General features: G+C 48.2%; 2 protein-coding genes across 3 annotated transcripts in view; one reads left to right on the forward strand and one right to left on the reverse strand.

The window, feature by feature from the left end:
• BUB1 (BUB1 mitotic checkpoint serine/threonine kinase) overlaps positions 1–1,489 on the forward strand; it is a 46,270-nt gene extending 44,781 nt beyond the window's left edge. The window contains exon 25 of the mRNA XM_045446916.1: positions 1,173–1,489. Within this exon, the coding sequence (XP_045302872.1) occupies positions 1,173–1,368 (196 nt within the window). The 3' untranslated portion in view covers positions 1,369–1,489. The remainder of the gene's footprint in view (positions 1–1,172) is intronic.
• Positions 1,490–6,199: 4,710 nt separating this feature from the next.
• The window catches only part of LOC123581146 (two pore calcium channel protein 1-like), a 44,964-nt gene continuing 31,146 nt past the window's right edge, over positions 6,200–20,017 (reverse strand). For both annotated transcript variants that reach the window (XM_045446917.1, XM_045446918.1), the window contains exons 11-19: positions 18,480–18,665; positions 17,145–17,209; positions 15,935–16,022; positions 15,313–15,382; positions 13,068–13,287; positions 12,819–12,909; positions 10,868–10,981; positions 10,509–10,633; positions 6,200–9,297 (exon numbers count right to left, since the gene is read on the reverse strand). In XM_045446917.1, the coding sequence (XP_045302873.1) occupies positions 9,152–9,297; positions 10,509–10,633; positions 10,868–10,981; positions 12,819–12,909; positions 13,068–13,287; positions 15,313–15,382; positions 15,935–16,022; positions 17,145–17,209; positions 18,480–18,665 (1,105 nt within the window). In that variant the 3' untranslated portion in view covers positions 6,200–9,151. The remainder of the gene's footprint in view (positions 9,298–10,508; positions 10,634–10,867; positions 10,982–12,818; positions 12,910–13,067; positions 13,288–15,312; positions 15,383–15,934; positions 16,023–17,144; positions 17,210–18,479; positions 18,666–20,017) is intronic.

Here is a 20,017-nt window from a genome sequence, read left to right on the forward strand (position 1 = left end):
AAATTATGAAGTCATATGATGAGGCAGCTGTCTGTCACAGGATAGGCTTTTAGGTCCTATCTCTCTGTGACTGTAGTTTTTGTAAGACTGTTTTCTCATCTATAAAATCATAGTGAAAATTAATGACTAGACTAGAGCTCTTTCTGGGAACATGGATGGCTCTCTTCATAGTGTCACGTGAATAAGCTATAATAATGTTCAAGGATTTGGTACATGCAGGTTCACTATATCAGTTAAACTTCTCTTAACTTTTTTTGAGGTATAAAAACATACGCAGGAAAGGACACTTGCCTTTAGCGTGCAAAAAGTCTAATGGAGTTTCACATGTTCATCTTGAAGAAATTTAAGCTGGGACTCCCCCAGCCCTCCCACCCACACCCACACAGCCCGACCAAAAATACGAAAGCAGTTGGTGGTAATTTTACAAAATGTAGTGCCAGTTTATAAATAAGATTAGATCCAGGCCCTGAAGGAAAACTTATAGCTATGGTTTATTCTGCATAATGAGTCATCAAATTTAGTAAATACTTTATTCCTTCTCTTGCTCATAATCAAAGGACCAGAGGGTTATTCAGAAGGCTTCTGTCTCTGACCGCCAGTGTAGAGAAAAATCTTAACCCTCAGCAGGCCTGATAGTAATGGGCTGAATATTCTGTCTGAAACTCAAATCTAGTTGTATTCTGCTTTTTCCCCAGTGCCTTATCTCCATGCTGTGGGGTTTTCACAGTTAATTTTAATGATCACAGTAGTTGGAACTCTGAATCTGAACTCTATTCTGGGTAGTCCAGCCTGCCTAGCTGGTCCCGGCACATACACAGTTAGGCCCATCAGAACCATTCGGCCAGATTGGCAGATTCTGGGAGTATGGTATATAATGCTAGCGGAAAGCAGATCGATTTTCATAGATAGATAGACCGACCGACAGATAGTTCTTCACTGAAGAGCTATTATTTCTAAGCTACTTAAGTCATTTTTTTGGAGTAAGGTGTGTACATTTAATTAGATCTTCAGTTTCTCTTACCTATAATAGATTCCAATTCTTGGTGCATTATAATGTGTTTCGATGAAGTTCTATTCAGCCGTCCGAGCATGTAGAAGCCAGAGGCAGGAGTGAGGTGGCCCCACGTGTTGCACACTACATTTTATCTTGTATCCGTGCGTTGTCTCTCCAGGCTTCCTCATCTGGATATGTGGAGTGAATTTTTTCACATCATGTTGAATATTCCAGATTGTCATCATCTTCCATCTTTGGATTTGTTAAGGCAAAAGCTGAGGAAAATATTTCAACAACACTATACAAACAAGATTAAGACCCTACGTAACAGGCTGATCGTACTGCTCTTAGAATATAAGCGTTCTCGAAAATAAAATACGGACGGACATTCCCTAAAAATCACTCTGTAAATGCTCGCGTACTCACTTTGACCCTTGATGTTTTCCGCACTTGTTGTTTATGTCAATATTTCTTAAAAATAAAGCCTATAACATATGTCCATGTGACCTAGTCATTACAAATATTTCAACAAAGTATAGCAGGCTGATGGGGCGGGTGGCACTTGAAATGCAAGCCTTCGTGAAACTAAGTTGGATGTGAACATTCCCTGAAGTCACTTTTAATACCAACCTGTTCACTTTAGCCAAAAAGCAAGACAGCTTTTTACTAGGTTGAGGGTTTATATTTGTATAAAATAAACAAAAGTTTTTCAAATGATATTCGAAGGACTTCAAATTTTTATGGATAGAATTTGACCGTTCTTTATTGTACCTGTTCTTCAGTGCTGTCCATAGGAAATATTACGGTTATAAATCTTAAGCTTCTTCCTCTTTTATTTATTTTTTTTTTTTTGGAAAGTACCATTCAAAAGAGTATCCCCCATCCTGAAAATAGTCTCATAAGCTGTATAACAGGCAACTTAGCATTTTTTGACATTTAAAGCTGGAAGGGTCTTATAAACTGAACTGAACAGCCTTCCTCCAGGCCTTCCTCCTTCTTTCCTTAGCATTATGATAAAGAAAGTTGAGGCAACTCCCAATTCAGGAGCACAGTGAACCGCCTCCTCCCTTACTCCCACCCAGCAGGTACCCCATTCCAGAAGCAGCCATGACCCACTTTTAAATCTTTCCCAAAATGATTCTAAGCCTATTTCTGTACACTTTTCATATTTAACTAGCATAATTAGCGTTTTTTTAATTTAATATATAGAATATTTACTACATAGAGGATGGTCTCATTTTTGTTAAGGACTGTATAATATTTTCGTTATATGACGTATCTGTAAATTCCTAGAAACGAAATCGCTGGGTCAGAGGTGAATGCATTTAAACTTTTGTGTCAGGATCTGCAAATAGCCCCCATACAGGCTGCGCCAGCACGAATGAACATCTGTTCCCCTACGCCTGCGCTAAAAGCACGGATCAGGCTCTCCACATACGCTGCTCTGACGTGGAAAAAATGGTATCTCCTTACTCTGTCCATTTGCATTCTCTTCTGAAATTAGGCCAAATATATTCAAGAGCTCTGTGTGTTCTTCTTCTGTGAACTCTCTAGTCTTTGTCCCCTTTCCATTTTGATCTTTTTCAGGTGAACCTGAAGGAGCCCCTTGTATGTGAGGTACAAATATTTGTCCCACTTTGTCATCTGTCTCGGAACTCAAGATTTCTGTTTCCACGAATTTTTTTTTTTTTAAGATTTTTTTTTTTAATGTTTTATTTATATTTAAGACAGAGAGAGACAGAGCATGAGTGGGGATGGGGCAGAGAGAGAGGGAGACACAGAATCCGAAGCAGGCTCCAGGCTCTGAGCCATCAGCCCAGAGCCCGACGCGGGGCTCGAACTCACAAACCGTGAGATCGTGACCTGAGCTGAAGTCGGACGCTCAGCCGACTGAGCCACCACCCAGGCGCCCCTGTTTCCACGAATTTAAGAAATGTTTGTTTTATACTCTGATTTATAAAGTTTCAAATGGCCTTTTTTTGGCTTTTGTGTCTCAAAATGCCATTCTCAGTTGAGAAATACAAAAAAAGTGCTCTCGTTTTTTGATACTAGTACTCATTTAAATACTTAAGACTAAGGACGCCTGGGTGGCTCAGTCAGTTAAGCATCCCACTCTTGGTTTCGGCTCAGGCCCTGATCTCATGGTTAGTGAGTCGAGCCCCACGTCAGGCTCTGCACTGACGGCATGGAACCTGCTTGGAATTCTGTCTCTCCTTTCTCTCTCCTGCCCCTCCCCTGCTCACGCTCTCGCACAATATAAATAAATAAACATTTAAAAATATTTAAATACTTAAGACTAAGCTTTTGGCTGCTTAAATCAGATCTAGTTTCCTATTTTTTTCTAGGTGGTAGTTTGAGCATCTGAACCCTATTGGTTTCTGTAAAAACTTTTCAGATGGTTCTTTTGAAGTTTCCCAGTAACTAGTCATCACTGTGAAAATCATGGGTTTTTTAAATTTTTTAACGTTTATTTATATTTGAGAGAGAGGGAGAGTGCGCGAGTGGGGGAAGGGCAGAGAGAGAGGGAAACAGAATTAGAAGCAGGCTCCAGACTCTGAACTGTCAGCAGACAGCCCAACGTGGGGCTTGAACCCACGAAACATGAGATCACGACCTGAGCCGAAGTCGGACGTTTAACCAACTCAGCCACCCAGGCGCCCCGTATGAAAATCATGTTTAGGTCTTTCCCAATTTTTCGCTGGTGATTTTTCTCTCGCTGGCCTAGGACCACTAGGAAAGGGCTAAACAGTGGTGGCGCTGGGCAGCCCGGCCTCCTGCTTTAGCGGGAGCTCTTATGTTTATCCAGTGAGCTCACGATGCTGCCCTGTGGTAGGGGTTTTTAGTCACGTTGAAGAAGTACCCATCCATCTCTTCTCGCACAATGTATTAGGACACTTTTTTCTTGCCCATCTTCCCATCTGTATTGGTCCAGCTCTCTGCCATTCCTCTGTGTGAATTTATTGATTTAACCAGTCCTCTATTTACAGACCATTGGTTTCACCGTTTTATTGCTACAAAAAAGTTGAGTGCGTGTGCAAATGTGTCTGCAGGATAAATTAATAGAATGGGATCCCAAAATATGCTTTATTTTGAAAATAAAAAATGTAATCTACATGACTGATTACACACTCAATCTGGAAGGAAGCTGAAAAGGGACAGACCTCCTCAAACAAACTAACATTACATTTATTCTGAAAGTGTCAAAATAACCGAGCACTGATAAACCAAGATTGTGGTTTGTTTTTTTTTTCTTTCAAAAGTGGCTGTTTTCAAAGGAAAACAAGACAAGAAAAGATAAGGGTGCTGTTTACTAAACTAAGAGTGAAATGTGTCCATCTGGGAAAGGCCGCTGTGGGTGCCTTCAGTCTTGGGCAGGGAGGACACTTGGTGTCCAGCCCCCATTTAAAGAAAACTTTTTTTAATGTTTGTTTTTGACAGAGAGATTGACAAGAGTGTGAGCAGGAGGGGCAGAGAGAGAGGGAGACACAGAATCCGAAGCAGGCCCCAGGCTCTGAGCTGTCAGCCTAGAGCTTGATGCTGGGCTGGAACTTGTGAACCACGATTTGGGAATCATGACCTGAGCCAAAGTGGACGCTCAACCAACTGAGCCACCCAGGCATGCTGGCGTCCAGCCCCTACTGACTTGTCCTTTGTTCCCATCCACCCATTTGCTGTTACTGGGTTGTCAGCTTCTCTCACACTCCAAATATCGTCCATGCTATTTGCACCAACAACCTTGACCTGACCACAGTGTCATCTCAGCACTGCTGTCGCCCATCTGGTGTCTGATCTATGCCAAGGGCTTTACTTAAATAAACTTCACAGTCTGATTTCCTAGCAACGACCTTGTCTCCAGGGAGAAAGGCTCGATCTGAACAAAGTAAGCTACTTTAAGCACTTCAGCCAAATAGTTTTCGTTTTGTTTTGTTTTGTCCCTTACCTAGTACAAACGATAGCAGCCATCTTCATTTAATTATAAATCAGTTGTCTGGATTGCACACGCGCGCACACACACGCACACATGCACTGTTTACCTGCACAAGGAAACAAGCTGTGCATCTAAAGGGCAACTGAAATGGATGAGGCATCCGAAGTCAGCTCTGGGAGGGAGGAAACTTCGGGCTCACTCCGCTAATGAGACCGAAGTTTCCCTGAGGACGGGGCTGGGCTTATTCAATATCTGTGTCTCCTGAAAAGCTGAGCAGGGGTGCAAGTAATCCCAAGTGCTCAAACTTTGGCTAGACTCGGCATAGATTCCAATTTAATATCTATCTTGGGTCCAGGCATTTCCTACTCATTCTTGGCCCCACGCTCCACATTCTAAGAAAAAATCTGCTCACGTAGGAAGTTCGGAGATTACTGTTACCAGTGCCCTTTCCCTCTGGATGTTATCTGTGGTCTAACGCAATGATTCTAAAATTTACTTTTCCTAAGACGTGAAGGAACTACAAGCATAACTCCTGCCTATCAGAAGTAAGAGCCCCTGAAGAGCCGGGCATTTGGCCCAGTGTAAGTTCACCTGCAAAGCTATCACTCACACCTTTTTCTGCCATTCATCCCAGGAGGTCAGCGTCCTTGGTCGTCCATTTCCCTGATCCCTCAAGTCAGTCCACCTGTCCGTCGGCTCCATTCCAGAATGTTTCAGACAAACCCATTTCTGGGCTGGGTAGGCTACAGGCAGGCCAAGGTGCTGTAACAGAAAACCCACACACCCAGAGGAAACAGAAGTGATTTCAAGCTCCTGTTACAGTCTGGGGGTAAGCGATACCATGCGGGCACTGACCCTGCCATCCTCCACAGAAGGCTTCCAGGATGTTCGAGTTGCTGCTATTCTCAGTGGTGAAGACACAGAGACTGCTCCCCAGGGCAAGACCTGTGAGGTGCAGACCCCAGTTTGGCTTACGGCCCACAGGTCTGATCAGTCATGTCGTCCCATCCCCCTGCCAAGGAGACAGGAATGAAGTGTCCAGCTGGGACAAAACGTGGGGGTGACAAGTTCACTGAAAGGCAGAAGACAGACCTGGAGAAAGATGTCAATCACAGCCACACAACTCCTTCCTGTTCCCGTTGCTCTGAGACTGTTCACGGAGGCGGGGGGCCGTGGGGGCCCCCTGGTGGCTATGGGGGCTGCTGCATGTCCATAGTACCGGGATCCAGTCTCTCCCACCCAAGGGAGTCACACATGAAGAAAATTACGTGACAAGGTTTACTCTGTTACCCTTTAATGTTGAACACGTGGAACAATGTATAGGTCTATGAATAAGTAAAGCTTTCAATGAATCACGAAACACTGATGGTACAGAACACTTGATAGCGTTTTGTGTGTGCGTATATACAAACACACACGTATCTCAATAAAAAACACTGGTAAGTAAAAAAAGATTCTTGAATAATACGTAGGAAAAACGTCATGACATCCCTCTTAGAATAAGAAATGCAATTACCTTTGGCCCTTGAATAACATGAGTTTGAACTATGCAGGTACACACATAAGCAGATTTTTTTTTTATAATTACAGTATGGTACTGTAAATGTATTTTACGTATGACTTTCTTTTGTTTTTGATTTATTTACTTAACCTCTACACCCAATGTGGGCCTCGAACTCACGACCCGGAGATCAAGAGTCTCATGCTCCACCCACTGAGTCAGCCAGGCACCCCTTCCTTATGACTTCCTTAACATTTTCTTTTCTCTAGCTTACTTTACTGTAAGAATATAGTATATAATACACATAGCATGTGAATTGTGTGTTAATCAACTGTTTCTGTTATTGGTAAGGCTTTTCTGGTCAACAGTAGGCTATTAGCAAAGTTTGGTCCTTGGGGGAGGGGGGGTGGCGCGGGGAGTCAAAAGTTTATTCAGACTTGCAACCCTACCCCCTCATGTTGCTCTAGGGTCAGTCGTATACCCTATATTCATATGCATGATACACATGACTGTAAATGGGTAGATCTGTTTCCAGAAGGATACACAACAAACTCAGCACCACCACTGGGAAGGGGGGTGTCTGATTGTCAGTGCAAGAATGAAGGGGAGGTGGGTGTCAGGAGAAGGAAGAAGAAAGAGCAACTTTTGTCTTTTTACTGTATTTCGGCATTGAGTTGTTTTTTGGGTTGTTGTTTTTTTTTTTTTTACAATGACTGCATAGTTTGTAATCGAAAAACGCCCAGCATGTTTTCAAGTTAAAGAAATTAAGTTGTCACTCGATACATTTAGTGTCATACTTGACATCACAATAAATGTTAGATATACGAAGAAATAGGAGCAATCCGGAGGATGGCAGGGCTCCATGAATCCCCTCAGAGGGGTCAGCAATGCCCCACCTCCTGGGGCGCGTCATGGTAAGAAAATTCTAAAGCACCAACGCCGGACCCCAGGCGTGGCTTTAAACCAGGAACAGCAATCTCTAAGAGCAAACGCTGAAGCGGCTGGGTCGGGGTGCCACTGGTCCTCATCCTCCTTCACTCCTACACTCCTGGGACAGAGGTACCATTTACCCCAAGTGCACGTGAGCAAACGGGGCACAGAGAGATGAAGCAGCCCGCTCGGTGGGGAGCCGGGGTAGGACACCGGGCGACCTGGCCCCAGAGTGGGTGCCCGAAACCTTGGCCCTGCTCCTACACCAGAGGTCACCCTCAGAACCAAGGAAAAGAAATCCCTCCCCAGCCAGCGTCAGATGTCACCCCGACGTGACACATGACTCAGGTCTCACTGCACCTCAGGTCATGGGCCCCTTTATAGTGGGGCCCGTGACAAGGTACAGAAGAATGAGTCATACCCTGACGACTCACAAAGGATTACGCTCGCTCAAATGCACTTGCGAGGCACAACGGTCAGAGTCCTGGAGACGGAACACAGAATGGTGGTTTCCAGGGGTGGGGCGGGGAGGGGGGCGCGGAAAGAGGGGGTTGCCGTTGACCGGTTGCGGTTCCATTTGGGAAGACAAAAAGTTCTGGAGACCCGTTGCACAACAGCGTCAATATGCTTGAAACTATCGAACTATATACGCTTAGACTTGGTTAGGATGGTAACTTTTATGTGATGGGTATTTTACCACAGTTAGAAATTCGGTTAATAAATAAGATAAATCCCTTTTAATTTCCCGGAAGGAGCACATCACCACACTGCGGGACTTCCAGCTGGAGAAAGTGACCTCGGAGACTGATTTACTCAAAAGCTAGCTATCATTGTAATGTAATTAAAGAAGCTTTGAGGGGGGGCGCCAGGGTGGCTCAGTCGGTGAAGCGTCCGACTTCGGCTCAGGTTCACAGGTTCAAGCCCCGCGTCGGGCTCTGTGCTGACAGCTCGGAGCCTAGAGCCTGCTTCAGTTTCTGTGTTTCCCTCTCTCTCTCTGCCTCTTCCCCCCCTCACGTTCTGTCTCTGTCTCTTAAAAATAAACATTAAGAAGCTTTGAGAGGGGCGCCTGGGTGGCTCGGTCGGTTAAGCATACGACTTCGGCTCAGGTCATGATCTCACGGTCCGTGAGTTCGAGCCCCGCATCAGGTTCTGTGCTGACCGCTCAGAGCCTGGAGCCTGTTTCAGATTCTGTGTCTCCCTCTCTCTCTGCCCCTCCCCTGTTCATGCTCTGTCTCTCTCTGTCTCAAAAATAAATTAAAAAAAAAAAAAAAAAGAAGCTTTGAGAGCCTTCCCTGGAAAAAGAAGCAACTGTGACAGAATTTTATTTTCACATTCATGTTTTCCTTCATTTTGAATAAACACCACATCTAAAAGCTACTATATTAGATACATTCCTTTACCATATGTAAATATTCAAAATTCATTCACGTAACACCGTAGCATGTGATTTAATAGAATCGCAAAATATCACATAAAAATAAATGAAAAGCTTTTACACACCCAACTGAAGGGACGTCACACGTGTAGGTCCATGTGTATGATCAGTGCCCCTCAAAATCTCTTCCAAGATTTCCCCCTCCTTACTTCCCCGATCAGACCTCAGAACAACCCCAGGCGGGGCACTCGGAAGCAGCCTTTCCACACCTTTCAGCTGGTGGCTCAGGGCAGGAGGGGCCGATGCGCAGGCTGGTCACAGCACAGAGCGACCTGGGCTGGGAAAATCACCTCTAGATAGAATAAGCCAGAAGGGATGGCCTCCCAGCTTGGTTTCCACGTGTGCACCCTTAAAGGTCCGGGATCACGCACTGTTTTCGAAATTGGGATTCTTGGGATACAGGTCACCGGGTGAAAAGTTCAGAATCTCATCCAACGAAGGGCCTTCCTCTTCTGGGGCAATTTCAGACTCAAACATCTGCTGCAGCAAGGCGTCCACGGTCCTGTACTCTAGGAAGAGGGAGAAAGGCACACAGAACTGGCACGTGTTGGGGCCGGAAGGGGAAAACTCGGCCCGGGCAGAGCTGGGCTTTCCGGAAGGATGGCCCCTGAGTCGAAGACGATGCTCTAAGCATGGCTAGCCAAATGCTCTTTGGAAGAAAGGATAAAAAAGTCAGGAAAGAACCACTCATCTCTGCTGGTGTGGACCCCACTGTGCTCCTCAGCCACCCAGAGCTCTAGAGCCCGAGGGGAAGGTGCTCCCTGGAGGATGGGGGAGGGTGACGCCTGGTAAGGGCGCCCTGCTCACGCCACTGCTCCCGCAGGCCATGCTGAGCTGCTCACTCGGAGGTCGCGCCTCGGCCAGAGACCAAACTGACACGCAGGTTGCTGTGGGTCACTCAGCCAACCGCTAATTCGCTGAGAATAAAATGGCTAAGGAAATAGGTGTTGAGGGCCCCCATGTCCCGGGCACATCGTGAGGCCCTGGGGATACAGCGGCGGGCAAGAAGACATGGCCCTGCACACGACGGTAAGCTTTGAGTCTACAAGGAAGACAGACGGTGACCAAACAGTCACTCAAAGATCAATGACAGGCAGCCAGCATGGCAAGTCACAGAGGGAAGGAAGAAAGGCTGAGAAAGAGAAGGAGAGACCAGGCATACATATGGGCTGCAGCGGCCACGACAAGGGACCTTGTCTTTTTGGTTTTGTGTTAATTTTTTTAATGTTTGAGAAAGGGCAAGCAGAGGAGGGGCAGAGAGAGAGGGAGACACAGAATCTGAAGCAGGCTCCAGGCTCTGAGCTGTCAGCACAAAGCCCGTCGCAGGGCTCGAACCCATGAACCGTGAGATCATGACCTGAGCCAAAGTTGCACACCCAGCAGAATGAGCCACCCAGGCGCCCCTTGCCCTTGTCTTTATCCTTAAGACACCGAAGGTCAGATTTGCGTTCGGAAAACATCTCTCTGGCTGCAGTGAGGAGCGTGGGTCGGAGGAAGTTTTGCATTGGGTTAAAACTTACTTTTTTAAAATAAGTTTACTTATTTTGAGAAAGAGAGAAAGAGAGCACAAGCAGGGGACGGGCAGAGAGAGAGGGTCTGCAGTAACAGTGTGGAGCCCGACGTGGAGCTCGAACTCACAAACTGTGAGATCATGACCTGAGCCAAAATCAAGAGTCAGATGCTTAAGCAACTGAGCCTCCTAGGCACCCTTAAAACTTACTTTTGGATGCAATTCTGAAGTACAAGCCTTTCAGGTCCTTCCTTTTGTTGTCTCCATCGTCCCCACTAAAGCCACTGTCCTTAGCATCCACATTATCAACGAGCTTCCCGTCCTGCATTTCTTCTCTTCAAGGAGGAAGAGACATGAACAGGGTCAGGTCCCTCAGCGGAGTCCCGCCTGTGTCCTCCCAGCCGAGGCCCCGTGTTACTGTCCAGCCACATCCAGGGCTCCGGACAGTGAAGGTCCCGGAGAACTGACCCACAGGACCAGGCTGGGTGCCACGAGACACTTAGAGATTAAACGTGGCCAGTCCGCTTCTAAAGGTCTGTGAGCTACACGAAGGGGAACACAATACTCACTCTTGGATTCCCACTCCGAGCTCTTGAATCTTCTTCTCGATAGCAGTTTCTACTTCACTTTTCTCTAAGGAATATGCCACAAAAAATGCCTCCAAGATGAATGCTATGAAAATACTGGGAGAGAGGAAGAGGTACAGGGCGTTAGCCGAGGTCCAGGTGACAGGGAAGCCTGGACCCAAAGAGGGCGTGAGCCTAAATAAAAAGGCAGCCTCTTGTTGCAAAGAAAATACAACACAGAAGGGAGGAATGACAAACAGTATCTCTCGAGGATTGGGCACAACTTTCATTCACTTGGAAAATCATTCTTCTTTTATAACCTCTTTCAACAGTGAATATTAAAAAAGAAAATGGGTTTGTTTCTAGGGGAAGCTTAGGCCAAGTATTTGTTGGTAGACAATTCTCTATGAATATCTCAAGTTTCTGCACAGTCTGGGCTGTCTGAGCAAAGGCACGGAGAGCCGACTCAGGAATGCTTGTCCCCGGAGATATTCCAGGATGTAAAGCTCAACAACGCCTCCCCTACAGAGAGAGCCCAGGGCAGCAAAGACTCACCTTGCCCTCCCTGGGGGCCTGCTTCCACTCCAGGTGAAACTAAAGTCCCTTTCTCCCTCTCCAGAGGGGGGGATGGGCAGGTCCCCAGCCTCCCTATCTAAGATCAGTTTCCTCATTCTGGAGCTCCTTCCTGCATTCCCACCCCAGGCGGTGCTCACCACGCTGCTCATTGTGGACGAAGGTTCGGGGAACGGACACGGGATATTGCTCTGCCGCTGCTTTCGCCATGAGTAATACAGCGTCTTTGTCTCTGACCCAAGGTGCCGTACCTTCTACCTGTGTGTACGCGTGATATATACGTGCGGATTGACCTGCTGGCGTGCAGGCAGGGAGGAATCTCAGACCCTTCACCTTTTCTGCCTTAATGGTGATGATGATGGAGCCCAGGGCGCCCACGGCGCCCACACACTTTTGAGAGGAGAGGACCAGGAACGTCCCTACAGCCTTCCACATTGTTGGCCCTGACGGGTCCCAGCGCTCCAGCAACCTGTGTAAGAGCCACCCGGGGAGTGTTTCTCTCTTGTTCCCACTACGTGTTCCGTTCAGGCTGTGTAAGGACGAGCAGGCCTGATCGGAGCCACCCACGGGGTTTCTTCCCCTCCCCTCCTCGGCCAGGATTCTTGAGTCGTTCCTGAGCCAAAGTCAGTAAAGCGGTGGCTGGCCAAAGCAGGCCTGATGTGACAAGGACGGTGTGGTGCCGGGAGGTCACCCCAGGGGCTGCAGGTGCACCACCGTGCAAGGGGTATGGCAGTCGGGAAACCTCTCTGGAAGAGCATTCCCGTGATCAAGGGGACTCAGCTCCGGGTCCCACGAGGAACCAAGGAGCTAGACCCAGAGGTTGTGACGCATGAACAGACGCTGGAACAGAAACCCTCTGGAGTGGTGGTGGGGTGTCACAGCAGCTGTCAAACAGCAGCTGAGTTCCCTCCCGGAAGAGCAGCCAGGACCAGAACTGGAACCAACGAAGGGACTGTATCGGGGGACACAGTTCCATTGTACCCGCGCAAGGACAGGGAGGGACCGTAGCTGTACAAGGGAACAGACTCTGAGGCTCGAAGGAGCCAGAAGGATGGATTGGAGCCGAGGGTGATCGGCATTCACAGGGATGCTCTAAAGGGATTCCGTCTGGGTGGGGGAGGGGAGGGAGACCAGCCAGGACCCCAGAGTCCTTCTGATCCCAACAACCTCTGAGACTATGAGATGCGTGTTATGCACAGAGGTGCACCGCACTGGCAGGCAACGAGGGCACAAATGTGGACACAAGTAAGACTTGTGTCCCTTCCAGTGCCGACCCACAACGTACAGCAGGTGGACGGAACACGGGAGAAGGGAGGTAAAGCGGTTACACGTGCTCAGGGAGGAGATGTGGAATCGGCCAGCGTGGCGGGTGCAGACTCACTTAACGATGAGAATGACGACCACGATGTGGAAGCCGATGAAGTACAGCTTTGCCGCCTGGTGAGTCACGAGGGCAAAGCCGCCCGCGAGGAGTAGGAGGCTAAGGACGTCAACCTGCAGGGAACTTGGCAGGTGCCGCCCCCCCCCCCCCCGATGCTCCTGGAAGTCACTTTCGGAGCCACCCCCCTGCCCCACCCCAAGAAGCAGGCGGCACCCCGGTGAGGCAGCCAGGCCGTCTCAGAAAGGATATTGTGCCACTGGTTAACCACCGTGAGCTCCATCAGCACGATGAACGAGGAGGCCAGGTCGTTGAAGTTGTTCTTGCAGTACCTGTCTCGGGCAAATGCTGAATCTTTCAAGGCTGGGTTCCCACACACCAGAGCATCAGGACTGGTGAAATTCGGGTCAGAGAACCGGACTTTGCCATGGAATGCTTCCATCCCGATGATAGCGAACACGTAGTAGACCACCTAGGACGGCAGCACTGGTCACCAGGGGACGCACCGAGCTGCAGAATCGCGGGGCGAGGGGCGTGCTGGAGAGGCCGGCTGGGGACATTGCTAGCCCGTGCGCCCAGCAGAAAGGGCTGCCCTCCCCAACCGAGTCCCAGGCAGTGTCAGGGTGGGGGTGGAGGTGGGGGTTAGGGGGTGGACTGATCAGCTATTCTGCTGGAGAAGCCTGAGCTGTCCGTGGAGGGACAGAGGACACACGGCCAGCTGGACCACACTGTGACCTCTCCCACGGGCTTATGCATCAGAACCAAAGCTTCTAGCAAGTTAGTGGGTTAAATACTCAATAAATAATGGTTGGTCCCCCAGGAAAAAAAAATAGTAACGTTGTGTTTTCACCCTGTTTTTTATACCAAAATAAATTCCAAAGGGTCGAAAGGGTCAAATGTAAAAAACAAACCATGAAGGAACTGGGGGAAAAGAAGTGTGTAGGGAAAGGCCCCACTAAGCATGACATAAAAACGAGATACTGTAAAATAAAAGACTAACAAATATGGCTATATAATTAATGTCAATTTTTATTCGGCCCCCAAAATAGACAAATAACAAAACATACAACATCTACCAAAAAAAAAAAAAAAAAAAAAAACCCAAAAAGCTTTTAGGTAAGAAAGAAAAACTCAAAACACAAGTGACAGAGAAGGAAAAGTAATTACACTATAAACAACTTACCAATAGCCAATTTCCTTAATCAGCAAAACACTCCTGCAAATCATATTTAAGAACTAACAGAAGAATGGACCAAAGATATGAACACGCTGCTCACGGGAAGATAAGCAAAACTGTCCAAAAGAACACGGAGAAGGCACTCAGCCTCATGAAATGCGAAAGACACGCATGTCAAAGCAACACGGTGCCATCTTCTCCCCTGTCGGACTGGAAAACAGGGCAGTGTTTAATGAACCCCTGGTTAGGGTGCGAAGGGCGCGGAGAAACAGGCTGTCACGCGCTGTCGTTTGGGGTACACAGGGAGCACACTTTGGGAAGGCAACTAACTGGCCACCAAGCCGTCCAAAGTTTGAACACATTTCCCTCTTGACCCAGCGGATCCGCGTACAGAAGCACACTAAGGGGCGGTTACAAGAATGGCCCTCACCACGTCAGTTGTGATGGCAACAAGGTGAGACCAGCCTCAGAGGTCTGTCAGTAGAGGGGCTGGTCAGATGTGCTCCCGAGTCTCCTCTCCGGTGGGACCCTTAACCCTCACACAGCCTACACGGACACACGTGAACTCCAGGACGTGGGACAAGGTTAGGAGGTGGAAGAAAGGTGCGCACCCTTTTGTGGATCATTCCATTTGACCGAACAATAAACTAGACACAGACATGCATGTCCGTGGTATGCTTGTTGCAGACATAGAGATATTTAGGAAGAGGAACAAGAAACATTGAATAACGGTCATGTCTGGGAAAGAGGCAGGTGGGGGCTGGAAATGACTGGAAGTCTACCTTTCATTCTTCTGTACTAATAGGATTTCTCAGTGTGATAACAGAAACGAAAAAGAAGAGTGTCCACCAGTATCCGAGCTCCCTCCTTCACGGTGCGGAATCTCTCCTGAGCGGGAGACACCAGCCCCCTGGCCTCCCTGCAGTGGGGTCTGAGGCCACAAGCAGGACGAAGAAGGATCTGAGGCCTGGGGCGGGGGCGGGAGGGGGGAAACCATGAGCCAGAAGGAACCTACATCCCTGGGAAGCACCTGCCAGCCAGGAAGAGCCACCTAGACCATGGACGAGAAAGAAATTGTGACTATGTTAAGCCGCGGAAGTTCTGGTGTCTATCCCAGTCGCCAGTGTACCTTAACTGGCATATGCCCAGGGTCTGCAGGCAGCGGATAATTCTAAAAAAGGAGTACTAGAAACCAGTGGGTCTCATTTGCTTAATCGCCCTTTCTTTTCCTCACTTAAAATAAGGCTTACGGACAGTTGCCAAGAATGAGCATCTTACCGCTTACTTCACGTACATCAGCACCAAGGACAAGCCACTTACCAAGACGAGTCCACCGAACGTCAGTATCGTGGGCCCGATGTTAATTAAGGTCGTCACGATGACCCGGAACCTAGGATAAGACCAAGAGGCGGCCCAAGGGAAGCCGCAAAGTAAAACTGACGCCAGGCTGGCGGGTTTGGTTCAATATCCCTTCCCCCAGTCCTGGATCTGTTCCTTAAATCCTGTCAGGAGTTTGCCTTCTTAGCTGTGCACCATTGGGGGAGCCATTCAACCTCTCTGAGCTCCATCGTCATCACCTGTGGACAAAGGATGATAAAAGCCCCTACATCGAGGGCTGTCGGCGGGCACACTCAGGTTAGCGTTAGCTGCCGCCACAGCCGCTGTTACTCTGTCACCGTGCAGCCTGCTCAGTTGAGGGAAGGGGCCACAGGGATGAAAGTGGGTGACAGAAGCTCCCTCAGGGAGCTGCCACGTGGGTGCTCGTCACCATCCTGACTTCCCTCCCTGCCCCGCTGCCCCCCGGCCCCAAGCGAACGCCAGGTCCTCCGTACAGGTTACATTCCGGCTTCGTAACGGGGTGCGTCTATAGTTCTGAGGCGGGAAGGGTTTCCGGCCGGCTCCAGAGTGGGAACCACCAGAGTGCACGTCGCCCCATCTTTACCTCTGAATGCTGACAATGATCCTTAAGAGCCGGAGTATCCTCAAGATCAGCACAATGTCCAGTATCTGCTGACTGTTGTATTTTCTTGCTAGGAAAAAAAAAAAGAAAACCCACCATCACGTAACATTCCATTTTATGGGTGCCTCTGGCTCGTCCCTTTTATTCAGTGAGGTCTGAGACCCCGTAAGTACTGGGGAGAGATGCGGCTTCAAGACCAGGGCAGTGGCTCTGAGCAATGAGGAAGTAGGTGCTCCTGGAATCACTCACCCCCCCCCCAGCCCACCCCCGCCAAAGCCACACCGGGCGTGCCCTCCCACCCCTAGAGCTAGAGAATCATGAGAGGAGGTGTAGACGTCAGACCATCTTTAAGAAAGACTGTGGATCAGGTTCTACAGAACACATTTCAACAAGCCCTTCCTTCCCCAATATTCATTTCATAGAGTTATGTTAAGAGGCTGCACTATCTTGGGGCGCCTGGGTGGCTAAGTAGGTTAAGTGTCCGCATCTTGATTTCGGCTCACGTCACGATCTCGCAGTTTGTTAGACAGAGCCCTGCATTGGGGAGGCCCTCAGCACAGAGCCCGCTTGGGATTCTCTGTCTTCCTCTCTCTTGGCCCCCTCTCTCCTGTTAAAATAAATAAATAGAAGAAGGAGAAGAAGAAGAAGAAGAAGAAGAAGAAGAAGAAGAAGAAGAAGAAGAAGACGGAGGAGGAGGAGGAGAGGAAGAGGACAAGGATGAGGGAGAAGAAGGAGAAGAAGTTGTTGCACTATCTCTCAATAACCCCTCTGTGTCCACAGGAAGGAGTGTGCACAGTGGTGGTGGAATGTGTGTGCAGACACAAGAGGGCAGTGGGCAAGGGGCAATGCAGAGTTCCAGCTACAGCTGGACCATGGGAGGGGACCGAGATAGGCAGGGGGCCAAGATGGACATGGAGGTTAAGCCATGAGACTGAGGGCAGTTTTGGAGAGGAGGTGACCAGATCCTTATCTGGTATGATGGATGCATACAAATGAAATCTCTAATACACAGCGAAACACAAACAAGGCTACTATCCCTCTCAGAACATGGAACGTTTTTTTCACGAATTCTCTTGTATCTCCGCTGCCTCATCCCAAACACCTTAGTGGTGCACGGTGGATGTTCAACAAAGGCTACCAATTGAATGCACGATCCCAGGAGGTGGTGAAGCCGAGAGCCCGTGGCACTGACCTGACTGAATGGTGGTGTTGGCCACAGTGGCCACCAGGGCCGCGATGATGATCAGCGTATCAAACCTAATGGTGCAGAAGCAAAGTTGGTGAAGGATCAAGGGAAGGGCCTGTCAGGACACAACTGATCCCAAGAAAACTTTAAATCGGGTCTCATGCGAAGCAATGAGCCGGCCATGAAACTGATTTCCATAATCTTTAGAACAGTGGAGATGTTCTAAATCTACTGTTCAAATACTACATTTGAATGATCCAATGACCATTCACTGGCTGCTCCAATGAACCACCCAAGGGAATTCATGGCAATCAACCAAGTCCTATCACTTTGTCTTACAAAATAATGATACACAGTAAAACCTTGGTTTGTGAGCATAATTCATTCCGGAAACATGTGTGCAATCCAAAGCCCTTGGATACCAAAGTGAAATTCAAGAACCACTGGCTCAGTTGTGATCACGTGATGTTCGGCATCATGTACTACTCGTATTGCAAGACGTCGCTGGTTTACCAAGTTAAAATTTATCAGAAATGTCTGCTCGTCTTGCGGAACACTCCAGAACAAGCTATTCGCAGTCCAAGGTTTTACCGTGTCCTTGCAAGAATACTTTGACACATTTTCTGAATACATGGCATAATTTTTCTTGGTATTAATTTTACTGGGTACATTGCAACTTTTTAATTAAAGGGGACATTCATCACATCGTCACTTTTCTTCCTGACAGAAGTATCAAAGGACAGCCGTGCCAAAGCACTGGACGAGAATAACTAGCTCCTCTTTGGCCACAAGTGCATCCCCAGTGACTTTCCTGGCACCGAGAGCAGTGACCACCAAGATCCAACCCCGCCAATGCACGTGGTGCATCTGAGATGGTCTACAGCATGTGGGTGATAGTTCAAGACCAGGAGGTACACAGCCTGGAGAAGAAAGGGCCACAGGTGACACACCCAGTGTGGGAAAAAGCTTGCTGATGGTCTCACTGTCCAGCCACATCTGCCAACTTCTCTGATAAAAAGACCACGGAGTGGGCTGAGGCAGCTATGGAAGGCACTGCCTCATTGGGTATGATGTTCTAAGATCCTTTCCAAATCCAGGATGTCATGATCTGCGATTCTCATTTTAGCTAGAGTCAGTTCAAACTCACATCATAAATAACAGCTTTGCCTGAACCAGATGTTTCCACAGCCCCCCCCCAAGATTTCATTATAAGATGCGCCAAAACCAGGCAGCTGGAGCTTGAAAAACTACGATATTCCGCACACTGAGAGAAAACCCCCTTTCGTCGCCCAGGGCCTCTGCCCCCTCCACCCCCTGCCACGCCAGAATACACATGCTCACCAGTTCCAGAACTGCCTTCTGCCAAAATAGGCTCTGGGCTCGTATGTGTACAGTTTCAGGAGAATTTCAATAATGTAGAGAGAAAGGAAAAGCCATTCTGCGTAGGAAATGAAGGGGTTTCTCTCATCCAGAGCAATGAATATGGCATTTATTAGAATGATGACATCATAAACCCAGACAAAAATCCTGCCACGAGGGAAGAAAAGAAGAGATCCCGTCATCACACATTTCCGTAAAAGGAGCATGTTCAGAGCCTTAGAGGGGCTACTTTGTTTCCCAACAATGTGATGAATACGAGATGCCCCCAACCCCTGTCCCGCCAATGCACGTGCGCACACACATGCACACTTGTGACTCAAGTAAGTAAAGGTTCCAGCACGGCCAGGGTCCTGAAATTCACCTGCCAACCAACCCTGATACTTGGTGTAGCCCTTCCAGCCAAGGAGAACATGAAGACTCAGCAAGCAGGGGGTATAGAGGCATGGTTTTCCCAGGTTCCCCTCTGGGGGCACAGTCCCTGGATCAGGTGAAAGCTTAGGCAGAACTGGGGCAAGGAGAGGGTTTAGGGCTTAGCACGGGATCATTACACCTCTGCTACTCGTCCCTAGAAAATGAACATCCTTAACTAAGAAAGCTTCTGAAAGCCTCTTCACCCCTAAGGCACATAGCCTTCCAGGGGACTGATATGTCCATCCTCCTCACCGAGTCTGGGGGGAGATGGGTGAAAAAGTATGATAGCTGGGCTCTGACCCGACTCTTCAACTACAGAGCAGGCTTCTTTGCTTAGGTGCCTGTCCCTGTGCGTCAGAGAACACGGGGTGACCCTTGGGAAGACAAGAGGGGCTCCTACCCCACTGTTCTCTGTGAAGCTCTAGACCCAGGACCCAGCTCAGGATGCCACAGGTGGACACACAAACATCCAGTACATGAAACACATCAGTAATTCAAGGCTGGGAGTAATGGGAAGAAGTCTCTACATAAAGGGCTCTGATAAATACCAAATATGGACAGCGAAAAGGGATATGGGGTGCCTGCGTCACAGGCTGAGACACTTTCAAGGACTTCTGAACCATTCTCTTCTATGAAACACTAAATTCAGAGAGCAAGAGGACGAGCCTCTGATGATAGGGATTACTCTGGGCCACGCATATGAAATATACGATCTGCAACCACAATGAATGCCTCTTTCCGGAGTCCATTTGCTTGAGAATAAAAGAATTGATGGTCTTCTTGATGACCATTCCAATGACTCTAATTCAGGAGTTCTTACCACAGACTTTACAAAGTCAAAGTGCCATATCTGACATCAACTTCCTAATGACTCGAGATGAGGCTAGAACCTTCTGATTTCAGAGAGCGGTCAGTTTTTCTGGCTCAGACAGCACATCTAGTCTGTGGCCCTTGGGCATCTTAGGAAATAGGGCAGAAGGAAACATGTCCTTTTGAATAAACGCATCCAGAACTCTTTGTAAGCCTCCCTGAGAAACCAAAAGCAGCAAGCAGGGGGCTGATTTATAATTTCAAGAATGAAATGTATT

The sequence above is a fragment of the Leopardus geoffroyi genome, chromosome A3 (assembly GCF_018350155.1).
Source record: "Leopardus geoffroyi isolate Oge1 chromosome A3, O.geoffroyi_Oge1_pat1.0, whole genome shotgun sequence".
In the NCBI taxonomy this organism is placed as follows: domain Eukaryota; kingdom Metazoa; phylum Chordata; class Mammalia; order Carnivora; family Felidae; genus Leopardus; species Leopardus geoffroyi.